Source organism: Electrona antarctica (genome assembly GCF_951216825.1).
Source record: "Electrona antarctica genome assembly, chromosome: 15".
Lineage (NCBI taxonomy): Eukaryota > Metazoa > Chordata > Actinopteri > Myctophiformes > Myctophidae > Electrona > Electrona antarctica.
This window is the reverse complement of record NC_136796.1, coordinates 46,079,733-46,097,280: the sequence shown is the minus strand read 5'-3', so window position 1 is coordinate 46,097,280 and position 17,548 is coordinate 46,079,733. Positions and strand designations below refer to the sequence as shown.

Below are 17,548 nucleotides of genomic sequence, written 5' to 3'. Positions count from 1 at the left end.
CCACGGCAATTTCCACAACGCTTAACTGTACCGTGTGAAATAAATTAATGGCTTTGGATATTATGACACATAATACCTTGATCTGGCCAACTTTCTTGATGTCATCATAATGCGTTTTGTAATAAATATGAAATGTTTAAATGTCTGCTGCGCCCTCACATTGTGGCACAACTGTGTCTCTTTCCTGGCGCGCTGCAGTCTGCCGGCACTTTGCACGTTCACGGTACACTAATGAGAAGTATATATAGGCCTAAATATATATATATATATATATATATATATATATATATATATACGCCAGATTTATGTGTTGTGTGGACCAGGCAAATGTGAATAAATGATAATATAAGTGAAGTATTAGTATAGTTTTTTGCAAAGAAAAAGAAAAGAAAAGAAGAATCATTCGTATTTATTATGTACTGTATGTCTTAAAGTTGCAATCCAGAACTAATGTATAAATCATTTAACCCATTTTGGGGCGGGAACCCCTTTTGGTGTTAGCATTATGTTATGCTTTAGCTATTGAAAAATAGCAGATCTGCTATTTTTTGAAAAATCGAAGAACGACTGACATAGAAACATAGCTTTTTCAGAAAACTGTCAGGATGTAGAAGACATTTTTAGAATCTGATCTCAGGTCAAAATGGGTTAAATCAGTACAGTATGGTGCATCTACGGTGGTTGGAGTTGGTCTAATCTTCCATTAAGAGATGTAAACCTTGGTAGGACCTGAAATGAAATGAAATGATTACTATATTTACCCAGGGTATCTGGGCTAAGCTCAAGAACTTGTTTCCAGCCAGGCCCTGCTCATAGAACATTTCATCGTAGTGGTTCAATGCCTTGTTCAAGGGCACTTCAGCGGTGGTAATTTTAACGTGTCGGACCGCTGATTCGAACTGGCGACCTTCCGGTATCAAGACCGCTCCGCAATCCGTTCGGCCACCGCTGCCACAGGTTGGCAAACAGCTATACATGCCTGAAGAGAGTGAAGATCATAAGTGCAAAATGTCTGTCCCTGACCAAGCGGGGATTCCCTCTTGAAAGAACGCTAGACGTTTGTTCAAATCTCGGGTAGGATAAAATCATAAGAATTGCATAAGTGTAATGAAGGACAGAAGGGAAAGTAGAGTTTCACCCTAAAAAAAAGGGGGATAAAAGTCCATTATGCAAGTATTTATTTATATATAAATAATGTTAGAAACGTTTGCTTATATGTCGCTACAATGTGCCTTCACAGGTGATTACAGAAAAATATTGTCATGTAACACAATATGGGCACAGGTCTCCACCATGCAGGGCAGGTCAGGTTGTGGCCTCCTGGTGGCGCTATGTGAAAAGGATGCCATTTCTTCTTACACCTTGGATGGCAATTGGATGATTTGAGGCATTTTGTTCCAAAAATGTGTTTTGCAAAAATCCACCTGTTGGTGGTGCTATAACTGGGCCAATGTGAAAAGGGTGGGATATATTCCTCAGCCTAGTAGGAAAGTCTGTGAAAGATTTCACGTAAATTGCACGCTGCGTTCATGATTTGAGGCTTTTTGTTCAAAACGGGCCAATCCTGCCAACTTTGAAAGCCAATGTTAGCCAATTAGGATGGAATATGAAATATCAGACATCTTCTTGAACACACGTCTTGAACACATGACTATAGAGATGGTGTGTAACGATCTGTGGGATTTTTGGACAGAATCTGGAGGAGTAATATCCAAAAATGTGTTTTTCAAAAGTCGGCCTCCTGGTGGGGCTATAACAGGCCGTTCTGGAAGGTTTGGGGCAGAGGTTCATCGTTGGCATCCAGGGAGTGTGCGTGCAAAATTTGGCACCGACCGGGTTAACGGTGCCGGAGATTATAGCTGGTAACAGACGGACGGAGGCGCACACGCACACGGACTCACACACACAAACATACTCTCTCCCCATGCCGTCGGCCTGGTGGAGACAACAATACAGTAGTTTGTATTTGTCAATGTTCATCACTTTGGACAAACTGTGAGCAACTGTAAATACACTAGTGCAGGGGTTCTCAACGTTTTTGGCCGGGGACCCCCGGAAATGCTTTGGTAATGTCTCGGGACCCCCGCCCCGCCCCCTCCCGACCCCCAATATAAATTGACTGCTACAATAACCTTAATAATAGAGACAATACACCATAAATAAATACTGAAACCAGATATAATCATTAGCAAAGGTGTATGCATGTACTATGTGTACTATATGTAAACTCTTAATTTCCACTTTCCAGCCATTCAGTTGCAAAAAAACAAAAAAACTTTTCTTTTTTTCTTTTTTTTAAAATAATTTGGGGACCCCCCAAAATAATTTGGCGACCCCCCGAGGGGTCGCGACCCACGGGTTGAGAACCCCTGCACTAGTGGACAACTCACATGCTTCTGACTGGTGTGTCTGTATCATGAAGAGTCTGAACATGTTGGCTGAACTTGAGCCGAAAATCTGATTAATTTAAACTAGAAGTTGCTGGGGCACCCCAGTAGCTCATCACCGGGTACTAGGCATGTAACGATATATCGTATATGTATCGATTTATTAAAAATGAATATCGATTAAATAAAATAAAGTGTGAGATATGAATTGTGAGCTGTAATCATATTCCATCATATATTCACGTGCTGTTGGAGAGAAATGAGAAATGACTCCATGCAGTCACTTTCAGTAGTAGAGGCCTGCAGAGGGGAGCTGTATGTGTCTGTGACACAGGTGACGGTCGTTATTGATGCTCATTAATACATCAAGGAAGGCAATTATGTTTCTGCACTGTCAAATAGGTCTACATCTATCCTAAGATGCCATCAAAGAAAAGAATAAATGTTAATTTAATGTTGTGAAAAAAGCTTGGGGGAAGATAAATCATTAAAAAAAAATAAGATTTTTCGGTAATTTGTATGGAAAATAATTGTGTTGAAAATAGCGTGAAAAACGTATCGTGAACCTCATATCGTGATACGTATCGTATCGTATCGTGAGTTGAGTGTATCGTTACATGCTTACTGGATACCCCATGCAGTACCCCAGGCACCCCAGTAGATCATCACCGGGTACCCCAGGCACCCCAGTAGATCATCACCGGGTACCCCAGGCACCCCAGTAGATCATCACCGGATACCCCAGGCACCCCAGTAGATCATCACCGGATACCCCAGGCACCCCAGTAGATCATCACCGGGTACCCCAGGCACCCCAGTAGATCATCACCGGATACCCCAGGCACCCCAGTAGATCATCACCGGGTACCCCAGGCACCCCAGTAGATCATCACCGGATACCCCAGGCACCCCAGTAGCTCATCACCGGGTACCCCAGGCACCCCAGTAGATCATCACCGGATACCCCAGGCACCCCAGTAGCTCATCACCGGGTACCCCAGGCACCCCAGTAGCTCATCACCGGGTACCCCAGGCACCCCAGTAGCTCATCACCGGGTACCCCAGGCACCCCAGTAGCTCATCACCGGGTACCCCAGGCACCCCAGTAGCTCAACACTGGGTACCCCAGGCACCCCAGTAGCTCATCACCGGGTACCCCAGGCACCCCAGTAGCTCATCACCGGATACCCCAGGCACCCCAGTAGCTCATCACCGGGTACCCCAGGCACCCCAGTAGCTCATCACCGGGTACCCCAGGCACCCCAGTAGCTCATCACCGGGTACCCCAGGCACCCCAGTAGCTCATCACCGGGTACCCCAGGCACCCCAGTAGATCATCACCGGGTACCCCAGGCACCCCAGTAGCTCATCACCGGGTACCCCAGGCACCCCAGTAGCTCATCACCGGGTACCCCAGGCACCCCAGTAGCTCATCACCGGGTACCCCAGGCACCCCAGTAGATCATCACCGGGTACTAAACCAAGGCACCAGTCAATCGGATTCGGTCCCCTTTTGCTCCGCTGTCCCTCTCCTGGCCTTCCCTGCATCTCTTATACTCACTGTCAAATAAGCAGACAATGCTGGAAGAAATCATCTTTAAAAAGCAAAGAAAGTCGTGATGCAAAGTTTTAACCATAATAGGAGCACTGATCTTAAACAATGCAAACGTCGCAGTTCAAACAATGGATATGCAATAATAAAGAATCTTCTTGATCCTTGTCGAAGCATTACATGTATGCAGTAAAATGCTGAGCGTTAATTTGATTCTGAAAAAGTGTAAAATGATTGCACAGGATCCAGGCTATGAAACGAACAACACAAGGAAGATTCTGTGTATAGACTGTAGTTTTTGGCAGCACATTTTGATTTTAGTTTTACTCATAGTCTTTTGAATAGTGTTTTTCATTTAGTTTTAGTCACATTTTAGTCACCTGGGATGTCTTAGTGTTAGTCTAGTTTTAGTCGACTAAATGTCATGCGATTTTAGTCGACTAAATCTGCAGTTCATTTAGTCGACTAAAATGTATTACGACGCGCTGCCGTCGTAATGGCTGATTTTACACTTGGTGAAAATAGCCGATCTACAAGCTCACAGCGTGTCGCAGCGTGTCGCAGCGCGTTGTGAGCTTGTAGATCAGCTACAGTATTTTCAGCATGCAACCGCAAGTGTAAAATGACTTATACTGGATCTCTTTCCCACTAGTCTAACATTTTAGTCTAGTTTTTATTTCTTGACAAAATTGTCGATATATTTAGTCTTAGTCATCACAGCTCAGTTTTCATGTAGTTTCCATTTCGTTTTCGAAAAAAGGTAGTCGACGAACATTTTTCGTCTTAATAGTTTTAGTCGACGAAAACAACACTGGACTAGAGACATATCCTTGTCAGACTTGTACCGAGCACAGCACAGGGGACAGATCTGCTAACAGTCAGAAGAAGAAAAAAAAATCAGACACTTCTAGCGTACGAGACCAATATCCCCATAATAAAACGTGATTGGCACTCCAAATAGTTTAGCTTCCATTTCATTTTCATTATAAACTGGCCCCTGCCATTTATCAAAAAGCCCCCCTCCCTCCTTTTCTTCTCTCTTTCTTCCCTTTTCCTTTTCCGCGTCGTAGAGAGTCAAACTGTGGCTGGAAAATGTTCTGTTTTTCATTTCAGATTCCCAAGACGGGAGCTATAAGTCAGACATGAACAGCAAGCCCAGGAAGGAGCGCACGGCCTTCACCAAGGAGCAGATCCGAGAGCTGGAGTCCGAGTTCGCACACCACAACTATCTGACCCGACTGAGACGCTACGAGATCGCCGTCAACCTCGACCTCACGGAAAGACAAGTACGTTTGAAGTATACAGCGTGACGTGACGGACTCACCCTCACTCTCTCTAAATGGACCCCCTTTGGGTCTATTTGTCCACCGAAAATAAGACCCCAAAAAGAAACAGGAGGAACCCTATATGAACTATCTATGAAAACGTGTCATTTATTGCTATAGTAATGAATGCTAATTAACGCATATACCTTTTGATGTGAGCTTCAAACAAAACAGAAAAAAAGAAATCTCAAGGGGGGAAAACTTAAATACATCAATAATTGCTGTAATTATTCAACGTCCACCACATTCACTCGAGAATCCCAGAACTTGATGTCTCACATTGCTCGCAAATATGACACCCGGTCAATATATATAGTATGGCTCCCATTAAAAAGCTGCACAGGACTTCACTGCTGAAAGAAAAGAAACGAAAAAGGGGGGGGGGGGGGGGGGGACTGTGTTTTGACATTAGCAAACGGTTCGACATGTCGTACTAATGTTCTGGGGCTAATCGATTCCAAACCACCGGGACTCTTTGAAATGTCAGCAGGCAACGCTGCTGGTCTTGGTGTGCCTGTGAAGTGACGTTCTGATGCTTTGTGTCAGGAGTCCAGATGGTTTTTCTTAATCCTTGTACCAGAAACACTTGTATATGAACCACACCGAGACACAAACCTCCACCCTCTCTCTCTCTCTCTCTCTGCTGCCGTTCAACTCGACGTTTCAAAGTGTTTGGGAAACGTAGTTATTATAATATGTGTGAATAATTATTGCGACGAAGAAAAAAGGCAAGACGATACCATTTCCAGTGTTTCTCTTGAAAGGAAAAGGTAACAGATCGGGTCAAACTCACATCGCACAAAAAAAGTCAACCGTGGTAAGTTAGTCGTGACGGAGACACACGTCCAAATCCTGTCATCGGTGTTGTATTACTGTCGCAATTACTCTGCTGTTGCAAAAGAATAAATAAAAAAACAGGGGGAGGAAAAAAGAACCACAGCACTTTTCTTTTCTCTACGTATCTCAGAGCAACACTATACAAAACTCAGCACATCCCACAAGTGCTCCTGGAGAGATCTGTTTGGCTAAAGCCAGTCAAAGTGTCTTGGCTGAGGCCAAAGCCAGACAAACCCACCCAGGATTTAGGCCTTCCTGCCTGCATGCTCGGTCCCTCACCACTCCCCCTCATATTGGCTGGCCCTCTCACAACATTCCCAATACCAGTCCAATAAATCTGTGTGCGCGTGCGTTGCATGCATGCGTGCGTTGCGTTGCGGTGCGTGCGTGCGTGCGGGGGTTGATCCTGGATCCAGACCACTTTAACATCATTACTATTATCTTACAGCCTCCGCCTCCCACTGTTAACTACTGTATAGCTTTACACGCCATGATTGCAAAATTGGCCGGCCTCCACAATGCATTGGGACATACAGTTTACACTTACAGTAGCTATAGAACCGAACGCGCAGCCGTACACCGTATCGGCTCCATTCGACCTCTTTCCAAAAGTCAGGGAAAATTAACCTGTTTAGACCTGAGGACGATTCTATACGAATTGATCTTCTAAATCCCGACAGTTTTCATGAAAAACCTCATGTTTCTATGTCAGTGGTGCTCAGACATTTCCATGTGAAGGACCACCAAAAATAATATATGTAATTGGCCGCCGAACCCCATCTGAAAATATGTTGTTCCAGGGACCGTCCCCCATGAGCAGCAAAAATACGAGTTAAAAAACGTTTGCTGTGAAAGAATATATATTCAAAGATTTTTCAAAAATAGCAGAAACCTACATTATAGTTCTAATAAAAGTAGTCACATATGTATATGTGAAATAGCAGATCTACAAGCTCGTAGCGCGGCACTCGGTGCCGCGCTACGAGCTTGTAGATCTGCTATTTTTCAACAGCTAAAGCATATAACACGATGCTTAAAACACCCAAAGGGGTTCCCGCCCAGAATGGATTAAACGTGCGTGTACATAATGTAACAGCATATCGAGGATAGTCTTCTTTTAGTCATACTGGTTGGTTTAGCGACTAAGCCGTTTATGAGAAAATGAGCCGCACATGCGTCTTGTTTACTCTTGTAAACTTAACTCCCGCCGTTTTGAGTGGCAGGGCCGCTATGCGGCACGACCTAAAATACATCCCACAGGATAAGGCCCGGTGTGAGGTAGAATGTTTGCGTCTCGTCCCGTCCCGTCCCGTCCCCGGGGGACACACAAGGAGTGCTGAGTGGTGTGTACCGCTGTACCAGTGTTGTTTTTGGCAGCAACGTTTGATTTTAGTTTTAGTCATATATAGTCTTTTGAATAGTTTTCATTAAGTTTTAGACACATTTTAGTCACCTGGAATGTTTTAGTGTTAGTCTAATTTTAGTCGACTTTAATGTCATAAGATTTTAGTCGACTAAATCTACAGTTGATTTAGTCGAACAAAATGTATTTTGGCGTGCCTTGATGCCGTCGTAATGACTGTTTTTTTTATCTACAAGCTCACAACGCGTCGTTGTGAGCTTGTAGATCAGCTATTTTCAGCATGCAACTAATTGTAAAATGACTTATACTGGATCTCTTGTCCACTAGTCCCTTCCTAACATTTTAGTCTAGTTTTTAATCTGTTGATAAAATTGTCAGTATATTTAGTCTTAGCTTAGCTTAGTCATAGCTTCGTTTTTATTTAGTTTCCATGTAGTTTTTGTCAGTGGAAAAAGGTAGTGGACGAACATTTTTCGTCTTAGTTTTAGTCGACGAAATCAACACCGGTGTGTACTGCAGGTGGGGCGCAGAGGGGGGCGATGGGCACTTTTTGAACAGTAACAAAGTACATTTACCCAAACTTAGAAAAATAATATACATTAAGAATGAATAAGCTGTTATTATAACTATAAGGTACTTTAACTATCTAAGATGTTTTAACATTTCTGAATGTTTGGGGGGAATTTTCATGGACACATTCAACATGTCAATACACCGATGCATTGATATTAAAAAAAATTGTAATTTGTACTTTTTAATACTCAAGCAAGTATCCCAGTACTTTAACTCGAGCAGACATTTGGCTGTGTTTCACTTGTCGTTGAGTAGTATTTGAATACAGTGACTCAAGTACGTGGGTTGAGTTTTGGCGTATATTGAAGAGTGAGTCAACGCAGAGGTATAGTGGGTACTGGGTATGGCTATTAGCTATAAGTTGTAATTAAACTCATTTTCAGTGTCGTCGAGTAGTACAATATCGTATAAAAAAACATCACAATACATCAGAAGATCAGGAAAAGGAAAACAAAAAGGTATACATGTGGATTTCATATAGGTTACAAATAGAAGCTAAGACAAATTTCAAAACAATTTAAAACGATTTACATATCGTGGGGGTCTGTATGCTCACCAAGGTTTTAAAACGACTCAGGGGTACCAACAATGTGGTCAATTTTAATGTAGTTTATGCAGGTCATTCCATGTATTAGGGCCACAGAAGCCAACAGCAGATTAGGCATTTAAACTCTATTTAAACAAAGAAATTATACAACAGGTCGTTTCAAGGAAGCAATCTGATTGGTTGAAACGGCTTCTAGCCGTGGATCAAACCAGCACCATTCACCACCTAATCAAAACAAAGAATTCAGCTGCTCTGTTTTCCCAGAGCGCTAGCAAACTTGGTGGCTACTAGGCTAGCTAGTTTCTTGGGACATTTGTGGTCGTAGTGGCTACATCTGTCATTAAAAAATGACAGTAACGTGATTATTGCCACTTCAGTGATGCTTGCGGAACTCGACTACGTCTCGTTCCTGACCGCATCACTGTCGTGGCAATAATCACGTTAAACCACACCCTCTCGTGTAAAATTGCTTAAACCTCATATTTACAAAATGATATCGAAAGTGGAACGCCATGCACAAAGATGATTTATCAGCTTCCATTTAGCGTTCCAGTTTTCTCTGTTCACTTTTTTGTTTCATCACTTGTTATTTTAATTTCACTTGCCTTTATATCCTGTATGAGTTCCAGTGTTGTTTTTGGCAGCACATTTAGATCTTAGTATTAGTCATACTCTTAGTTAGTCTACTTTTAGTCTACTTTTAGTCGACTAAATATCATAAGATATTAGTCGACTAAATCTACAGTTGATGCCGTCGTAATGACTGAGTTTACACTTGCTGAAAATAGCCGATCTACAAGCAAGCTTGTAGATGTAGCTTGTAGATTTTCAGCATGCAACCAAGTGTAAAATGACTTATACTGCATCTCTTGTCCACTAGTCCATCCTAACATTTTGGTCTAGTTATTATTCGACGGACATTTTTCGTCTTATAGTTTTATAGTTGACGAAATCAACACTGAGAGGAGGTTAATCGAGGGGTAGGTTCAGGGCCAGAAACCCTGGTGGTTGGAGGGGTGTAGAGGAGAATTCCATGCTAGAAGGCTTTCTTACCTTTATTTGTAGTTGTTACGTCCCCAACAAAGAGGTCCAGGTGTTATTTGTAGTTGTTACGTCCCCATACTATTTACATTATGAAGAGAGGATATATACAAACAAATTTATTTTTGAGCGAATTAGCACAACACCCCTAATAGCCCATTTCAATTCAATGCAATTCAATGCAATTCATTGAGGGCTTATGGTAGGGGAAATAGCCAATAATGCGCTTTTGCACAAAATAACACCTGGACCTCTTTGGTGGGGACGTAACAACTACAAATAAAAGGTAAGGAAGCCTTCTAGCATGGAATTCTCCTTTAAGAGAGGGGTGGTCCTGGGGGTTGTAGCAGGCCCAGCTAATCCACTGGACGTGATCCGATCGGTCCGTTTTAGGAAGCCTGCTTAATCATCACCATGGGTGACACGGATACTAAACAAGCTGTCGAGTCAGGCCATGGGGAACGGGGCGCGGGTCCAGCATTAGGGGGCCCCGCGGCATCCATCAGCATGCATCAGCACATACCTGGCCATGTGGAAGAAATAAGACGCTCCCGAATACTAACCCCGACGCCATGCCAGCCCTCCTAATCAGTAGCTCCGTATACTCCACCACCACACCCCAAAGGCCAATGAAAAAAAAACTGCCCCGAGACTGTAGCCCGATTCCTTTTTGGCTACGGCTGGATCGCATGGCAGCGTAATGATCCGGAGGGATAATGATTTTTTTTCTCCTCGTACGGTGCCAGCAGCAGTCAGAGATGTGCCCATGAAGTGACACTGTTGGGGTTTATATAAGCTCTATGCCGTGTGAACAGGAAAGCAGAGGGGCGTCTAGTGCTGTGCTGCGCTGGCAGACAGGTCTGTTTCACCGGCGGCCTGTAAAATAAATCTCCCAGACACCACCGTCAGACACACACACACACACACACTGATATAGTCGAAGGGTTCACACGCAAACAGAATCAGGACGTTAGGGTTTCCTGACAGGCAGCACCGGGGCGCGGGGGAATGATAGGGTTTTTACTGAGAGGGGATCCGTGCCAAGAAAACCCAGCCGATAAAAAATGCCCTGACGAAACACATTCACAATGGCATCGGGTTACGTTATACCTTGTGCCATGCATCGTTCATTGCGTTGGCGGATGCAGAGACAGCTGCCGGGGATGCCGTCCGCGTTGGGACGACGTGGGTTTGATTTGTTGTCCACGCCGTCGCGTCGACTCTGTTTTGGGTTACAAGTGTCGAATGTATAACGTAGCCCTGTTAATATCAGTACGGCTAATCTTGGTCCATAGACTCTACAGCAGAACTGGGGGTTCAGCTGTCCTTGGAAGGCCATGGCCTTGACTCACAGCTATCAGTATAACACGTACCATCCATCCTCACTTTCACACATAATTGGAGGCATGCTGATGCAAGCGAAGCAAGTGCATTCAGCTGATTTATAACCACTAACTCTGGTGTCCCCCTTTTCTTTTTTTCTTTTTTTATGTGCTTCCTCTTCCTATTTTCAGCAGGCGAAAATGTTCAGATTTTCCAAAAGAAATCCCCAAAATGTATACATTTGCAAAATTCACAAAATCACCCTATATGTACAAGCTCAAAAAAGCATTGCGTCATCTGACGACGTGAGCGTGTAGATCAGTGTATTTCCGCTATTTGTTGTAAGCACATAGGACTTACAAAATATGTATAAAGATATCTAATTAAAGATGCTCACATTGCTCATCGTTGCTTTTTAATTATGAAACGTATAAACAAAATAGATGCATGAGTGCAAACAAAACATAAACAAACTAAACCAAACCTATATAGCTGCATCCTGGCATCGTGTGACACCACTGTCTGTCTGTCTGTCTGTCTGTCTCACTGTCTGTCTGTCTGTCTGTCTGCAGGTGAAGGTGTGGTTCCAGAACCGGAGGATGAAATGGAAGCGGGTGAAAGGCGGCCAGCAGGGGGCGACGGCGGCGGTGCGGGAGAAGGAGTTGGTGAACATGAAGAAGGGAGCCCTACTACCTTCGGAGTTCTCGGCGGGCATGGTGGCGTTGCACCACTCCTCGAACTCCCCGGGACTCAACGAGGACAGTCACGACAGCGACCAGAGCTCCGAGCACGCTCAGTTATGACCCTATAAAACACACAGAGGCCCCCTTTTCCCACCGGTTGGGAACCGGTTCAGTTCAGAACGAACCAGTTTTTATAGTCCATGAGCCAGACCTCCGAAATTGGAATGTTAAACCCATTTATATTCAAAGATTTGCGCCACATTTTCACGATTTAAAAAAAAAATAGCAGACCTGTAGATCTGCTGTTTTTCAATAGCTAAAGTACAACATAATGCTTCAAACACCAAAAGGGGTTCCCGTCCAGAATGGGTTTTAATTATTAATTCAGTGGGCAAAACCATACCTATATTAGATTGTTTATAGGATCAATATAAGTAAATTAATATATGATAACACTTCCACAGGAATAGCTTTTTCATATTTATCACACATTTGCAATTAATAGTTATCACCATGAAACTTCCCCAGTTGATTACTTACACGAAGACAGTGATTTATTGTATTACATTTTCTGAAATTGTGCATTTAAATATGTAAATTAGGTATTATGAAGGAAAATATGCAAAAAAATAGAAAATATGAAAAAGCTACTAGACTGTGGAAGGGTTATCATATATTAATGTACTTACAATTTAATATAGGTATGGCTTTTGCACAGTCAATTCATAATTAACCCATTCTGGACGGGAACCCCTTTTGGTGTTTTAACTAAGCATTATGTTATACTTTAGCTATTGAAAAAATAGCAGATCTACAAGCTCATAGCGCGCCACTGAGTGGCGCGCTACGAGCTTGTAGGTCTGCTATTTTTGAAAAATCGTGAAAATTGAAAAATAGCAGATCTACAAGCTCATAGCGCGCCACTCGGTGGCGCGCTATGAGCTTGTAGATCTGCTATTTTTGAAAAATCGTGTAAATTGAAAAATAGCAGATCTACAAGCTTGTAGCGCGCCACCGAGTGGCGCGCTACGAGCTTGTAGATCTGCTATTTTTTTTAAATTGTGAAAGTGACATTTTTTTTATTTCGACATCGGGCCTAAAATGGGTTAACGTTCCAATTTCGGAGGCCCGGCTCACACAGAGACTAAAAAGTGGTTCTGAAAAAGGGGTCAGACCGATCTCCGCCTTGTTGTTCAGGAATATGTCTGTTCCTACTGAGAGAGGTGCCGAGTTCTAAGTCCAAGTGGGGAAGGATCATTGAATTGTCATCAGACAGAAGAGGTTTACTGGATGACGTTTACTAGATGGGTTTTATGTTGGACACATGTAAAAATGTTTTACTGATACTTGTTGTGAGCAGAGCGTCATAACAAAGAGGCCGGGGCGGGGGCGACAAAGACTTTGTGAACATTCCAAAGATGCTTTGCATTAAATTGAGTTATATTTTGCACTGTTAAAAGGATTTGCTTTGATCAATTTGTACTGTATTGATTGAACGAGGATTGCAAAAGGAAAAAAGGGCAGGAAAAAAAATGTAAGGGTGGGTGTACAAAGGACTGAAAAAGGGGACACACCACAGTTTTTAATAATTTATATTACAAAAGGGTACTAAGCCTTTACTAAACTCTCATTTTCTACAGTTACATTTTACATTATACGATGCTGTAACTGGACAAGGCATGTTGGCAAAACATCTCTCTTTTGGATTTGCATTTTGCTTTTTTCTTAAAAAGTTTTACTTGCTTAAAATCATTACATAAAAACAACGACTGAGAACTGATTTTGGAAGCAAATAAAACACGACAAAATCAATCTCGTCGTTTTGGAATCATTTTTGAAAACATGAAAACCTAAATGAAGCGACAGAAGCGACAGAAAAAACCAAAAAAAAACATTTTAAATCCGTAAGCAAGTTATTTTAGATTGAGGATTTCTTTGCCTTGCGTATGCGTGGTCGTTCTATTTTCTGGAGTGGCATTTTGGCATGCGAGCCCGCAGCCTATTTTACATGTGCAGCTGGTTATTCAATAGCTCCTCGAGTTTGGATTTAGCTGAATTGTGGCTTTCCAGTTCTCCTCGGATCATACACAGACACAAGTTGGACCGTGGAGTTTGTTGTATGCACTTTTATGGTCTAAACTCCAGTCCCAGCATTTGTCACTCTTTGCAAGACGTATACGTATCTGATTAACCACACCCCGATGTGGATATTTGTATATTTGTAAGACATTCTCTGATCAAAGTGGTACAAAATGTCATTACTTCTGTGGAAATGGCACGGAGCTTTGCCTGGTGTACGGTACTAACGGAGGGGAAATACTTGTAGGTTCATGACGGCTCTTTGTCTCTGCCATCCGTCCACCGTGTTGGGGTCATCCCTATGTTCCCCAGGTTCTATGTTCCCCACTTTAGGTTTAGGTTTATTTATTTAGCACGTAGTACAAAATATAGACAATACATATCAAAGAACAAAAATACAATGCAAGGAAAGGAAGAAGCCAGCTGGCTTATTTGGAATCCTTTCCTGTATGGAAGAGGTCATTGATTTAAAACAGATTAAAAGTTCAATTAAGAACAATACAAAAGTCTACAAGTTTGGCAAAGGGGGGCAGCTGTGCAATAAAGAAATAAAAAACACAGTCTGCACAAAAAAGGGTAGGGTTAAGGGTTAGCTTTAGGTTTCTGGTTTAAGGACTTCAGTGTTTGGTACTATACAATTGTATCTATAAGTACAGAACAAAGAATGTTTGTTTTTGCCATCTTTGTTGAAGAGTCTGAGCAATTATGTTTTAGTTTATTTTATGCCAGTGTTAATCTTTAGTTGGCTAAGACTAGATAGTTTAAGTAGCCTAGGCAGGCCTAAAGTTCAATGGATTGTTCAAAGAGCTTAAATCAGAATTTGCTACTAAAAGTAAGACTAAGTTGCTAAAATACTTTTAGTCTTACTAGAATTACTAGGTTAGGTTTCTGGTGTAGGTTTAGGTTTATTCTAAGTGGGGAACAAAGAACCTTTTTTGCAAGGTGGGGAACATAGAACCTGGGGAACATAGAACCTGGGGAACATAGAACCTGGGGAACATAGGACCTGGGGAACATAGAACCTGGGGAACATAGAACCTGGGGAACATAGAACCTGGGGACATAGAACCTGGGGAACATAGAACCTGGGGAACATAGAACCTGGGGAACATAGAACCTGGGGAACATAGCACCTGGGGAACATAGCACCTGGGGAACATAGCACCTGGGGAACATAGAACCTGGGGAACATAGCACCTGGGGAACATAGAACCTGGGGAACATAGCACCTGGGGAACATAGAACCTGGGGAACATAGAACCTGGGGAACATAGAACCTGGGGAACATAGCACCTGGGGAACATAGAACCTGGGGAACATAGAACCTGGGGACATAGAACCTGGGGAACATAGAACCTGGGGAACATAGAACCTGGGGAACATAGAACCTGGGGAACATAGCACCTGGGGAACATAGAACCTGGGGAACATAGAACCTGGGGAACATAGCACCTGGGGAACATAGCACCTGGGGAACATAGAACCTGGGGAACATAGAACCTGGGGAACATAGCACCTGGGGAACATAGCACCTGGGGAACATAGAACCTGGGGAACATAGAACCTGGGGAACATAGAACCTGGAGAACATAGGTACGCTCCCACTGTGTTGTCACAGAGTTGTCAAAGAATGAACTGGCAGAGCAAACGGCAGCCAATCCTGTATGTCTCATGTATGTTCTGTTCACATACAGTACATGTACAGCGGTGTTGTTTTTGGCAGCAAATTTTGGATATTAGTTTTAGTCATTATAGTCTCTTGCATATAGTTTTCATTTAGTTTTAGTCACCTTTTAGTCACCCGGAGTGTTTTAGTGTTAGTCTAGTTCCATAGTCGACGAAATGTCATGAGATTTCAGTCGAATAAATCTATACAGTTGATTTAGTCGACTAAATCTACAGTTGATTTAGTCGACTAAATCTACAGTTGATTTAGTCGACTGAAATGTGTTTCGGCGGGCCTTGATGCCGTCGTGTAATGGCTGATTTTACACTTGCTGAAAATAGCCGATCTACAAGCTCACATCGCGTCGCAGCGCGACGCGATGTGAGCTTGTAAGTGTAAAATGACTTACACTGGATCTCTTGTCCACTAGTCCCTTCCTAACATTTTTAACTAGTTTTTATTTATTGACGTAATTGTCAATATATTTAGTCTTATAGTTTTAAGTCGTCATGAAATGAAATGAAATGATTACTATATTTACCCAGGGTATCTGGGCTAAGCTCAAGAACTTGTTTCCAGCCAGGCCCTGCTCATAGAACATTTCATCGTAGTGGTTCAATGCCTTGTTCAAGGGCACTTCAGCGGTGGTAATTTTAACGTGTCGGACCGCTGATTCGAACTGGCGACCTTCCGGTATCAAGACCGCTCCGCAATCCGTTCGGCCACCGCTGCCGCTAGCTTAGTTTTCATTCAGTTTCCATTTAGTTTTCGTCAGTGGGAAAAGGTAGTCGACGAAAACATTTTTCGCCTTAGTTTTAGTCGACGAAATCAACACTGCTGTAGTACATGAACATGAGGCCACAGACAAACGCAAACTCTTCTTCATGTCGGGGGCGGGGCAGAGAGTATTTCTAAACAAACTCACAAATACCATAATGTCTTAACAACATTGTTTCCTGATGTACATGAATACTTTATAAAAAAAATAAAAAAGTATATAAAATTGTACAAAATGTGTAAATATGTAATTAGTAGGTTAAAAGAGAATTCCATACTAAAAGGCTTTCTTACCTTTCTTTGTAGTTGTTGTGCTAATTCGCTTATTTCCATCGCTCAAAAATTTTTTTTTTAGTTTTTTAGCTTTTTCAGTAGCAGTAACAATAGCATTTTCTCTGTCAGTTGATTCTTCATATCCATATGAGTGAAGCGGCCGGGATGACACGTTTATTTTTCAAACACAGTTCTCATATGAGGCGATCTAAAATCCAATGTAAATAAAAAGTACATGAAACCCGTGGATTCTACCGATATTGACGTCAGACTTCGGTGCTCTATATTGTGCTGGAGGAGCATGAGGGGAAAGCATGAGGGGGTAATACAGAATGTTTGGTTGGAGTCAGCTACAGTAGCTGCACAGACACTATCGTTACTTCATTCCAAAGCAACAGTGCCTCCCTATTATATATGAATGGAGACTGGCGTGATGAAACATCACGTCTGATGTTTCAAGGGCCTTGCAAACGTGAAGCGAGGAACGCAGGCGTTGTTGCCTGGATCAACACTCCCGTCTCCTCCAGGTCTGTTGAAGAGGGGGCGCAACAACGCAAGCGTAGAAAAAAAGCCCCCCCCCCAGTTCGACATGCATTAGTCTATTTCTATTAGTCATTTCTCTCTCTGAGACCCCAATTTGTATTGTAAAATCAATGTTAATTTAACTCTGAGAGTGTACAAATGGAACCAAACGGACCCGTTAGGGTTCGTTTGGTTCCATTTGTTACACTCTCAGAGTTACAGACCCATAAGGGTCCATTTGGTTCATAATTATCATTTAGCTGGGGACCCCCTGGAACTCCCTCAAGGACCCCTGGGGGTCCCCGAACCCCACGTTGGGAACAACTGCTTCAGGATTCAGATACAATTCCTATTTCAACGGTGTAATAAAGTGAGTGTGGGGAATTAATTGCTATACAATAGAGAGTATGCACATGAGTGGCAAAACATTGAGTGTTGGGTTAGGGTTAGAGTGTTGGAGTTTGGAAGCGCTCGTTGGAAATAAATCACCCAACCGTCCTGCGTACCACCTGTTTCTAAATGTCACATAATGCAGGAGGCAGCAAAATGTTGTGTTATTGAAAACAAGCACTTCCAAACTCTGACACTTTGAAAAATAAT

General features: G+C 42.7%; 1 protein-coding gene across 2 annotated transcripts in view; it reads left to right on the top strand.

Moving 5' to 3' along the window:
• The window catches only part of meox2b (mesenchyme homeobox 2b), a 122,965-nt gene extending 110,566 nt beyond the window's left edge, over positions 1 to 12,399 (top strand). For both annotated transcript variants that reach the window (XM_079523275.1, XM_079523274.1), the window contains exons 3-4: positions 5,053 to 5,225; positions 11,521 to 12,399. In XM_079523275.1, coding sequence (XP_079379401.1) covers positions 5,053 to 5,225; positions 11,521 to 11,751 — 404 coding nt within the window. In that variant the 3' untranslated portion in view covers positions 11,752 to 12,399. The remainder of the gene's footprint in view (positions 1 to 5,052; positions 5,226 to 11,520) is intronic.
• The last annotated feature ends 5,149 nt before the right edge of the window (positions 12,400 to 17,548 follow it).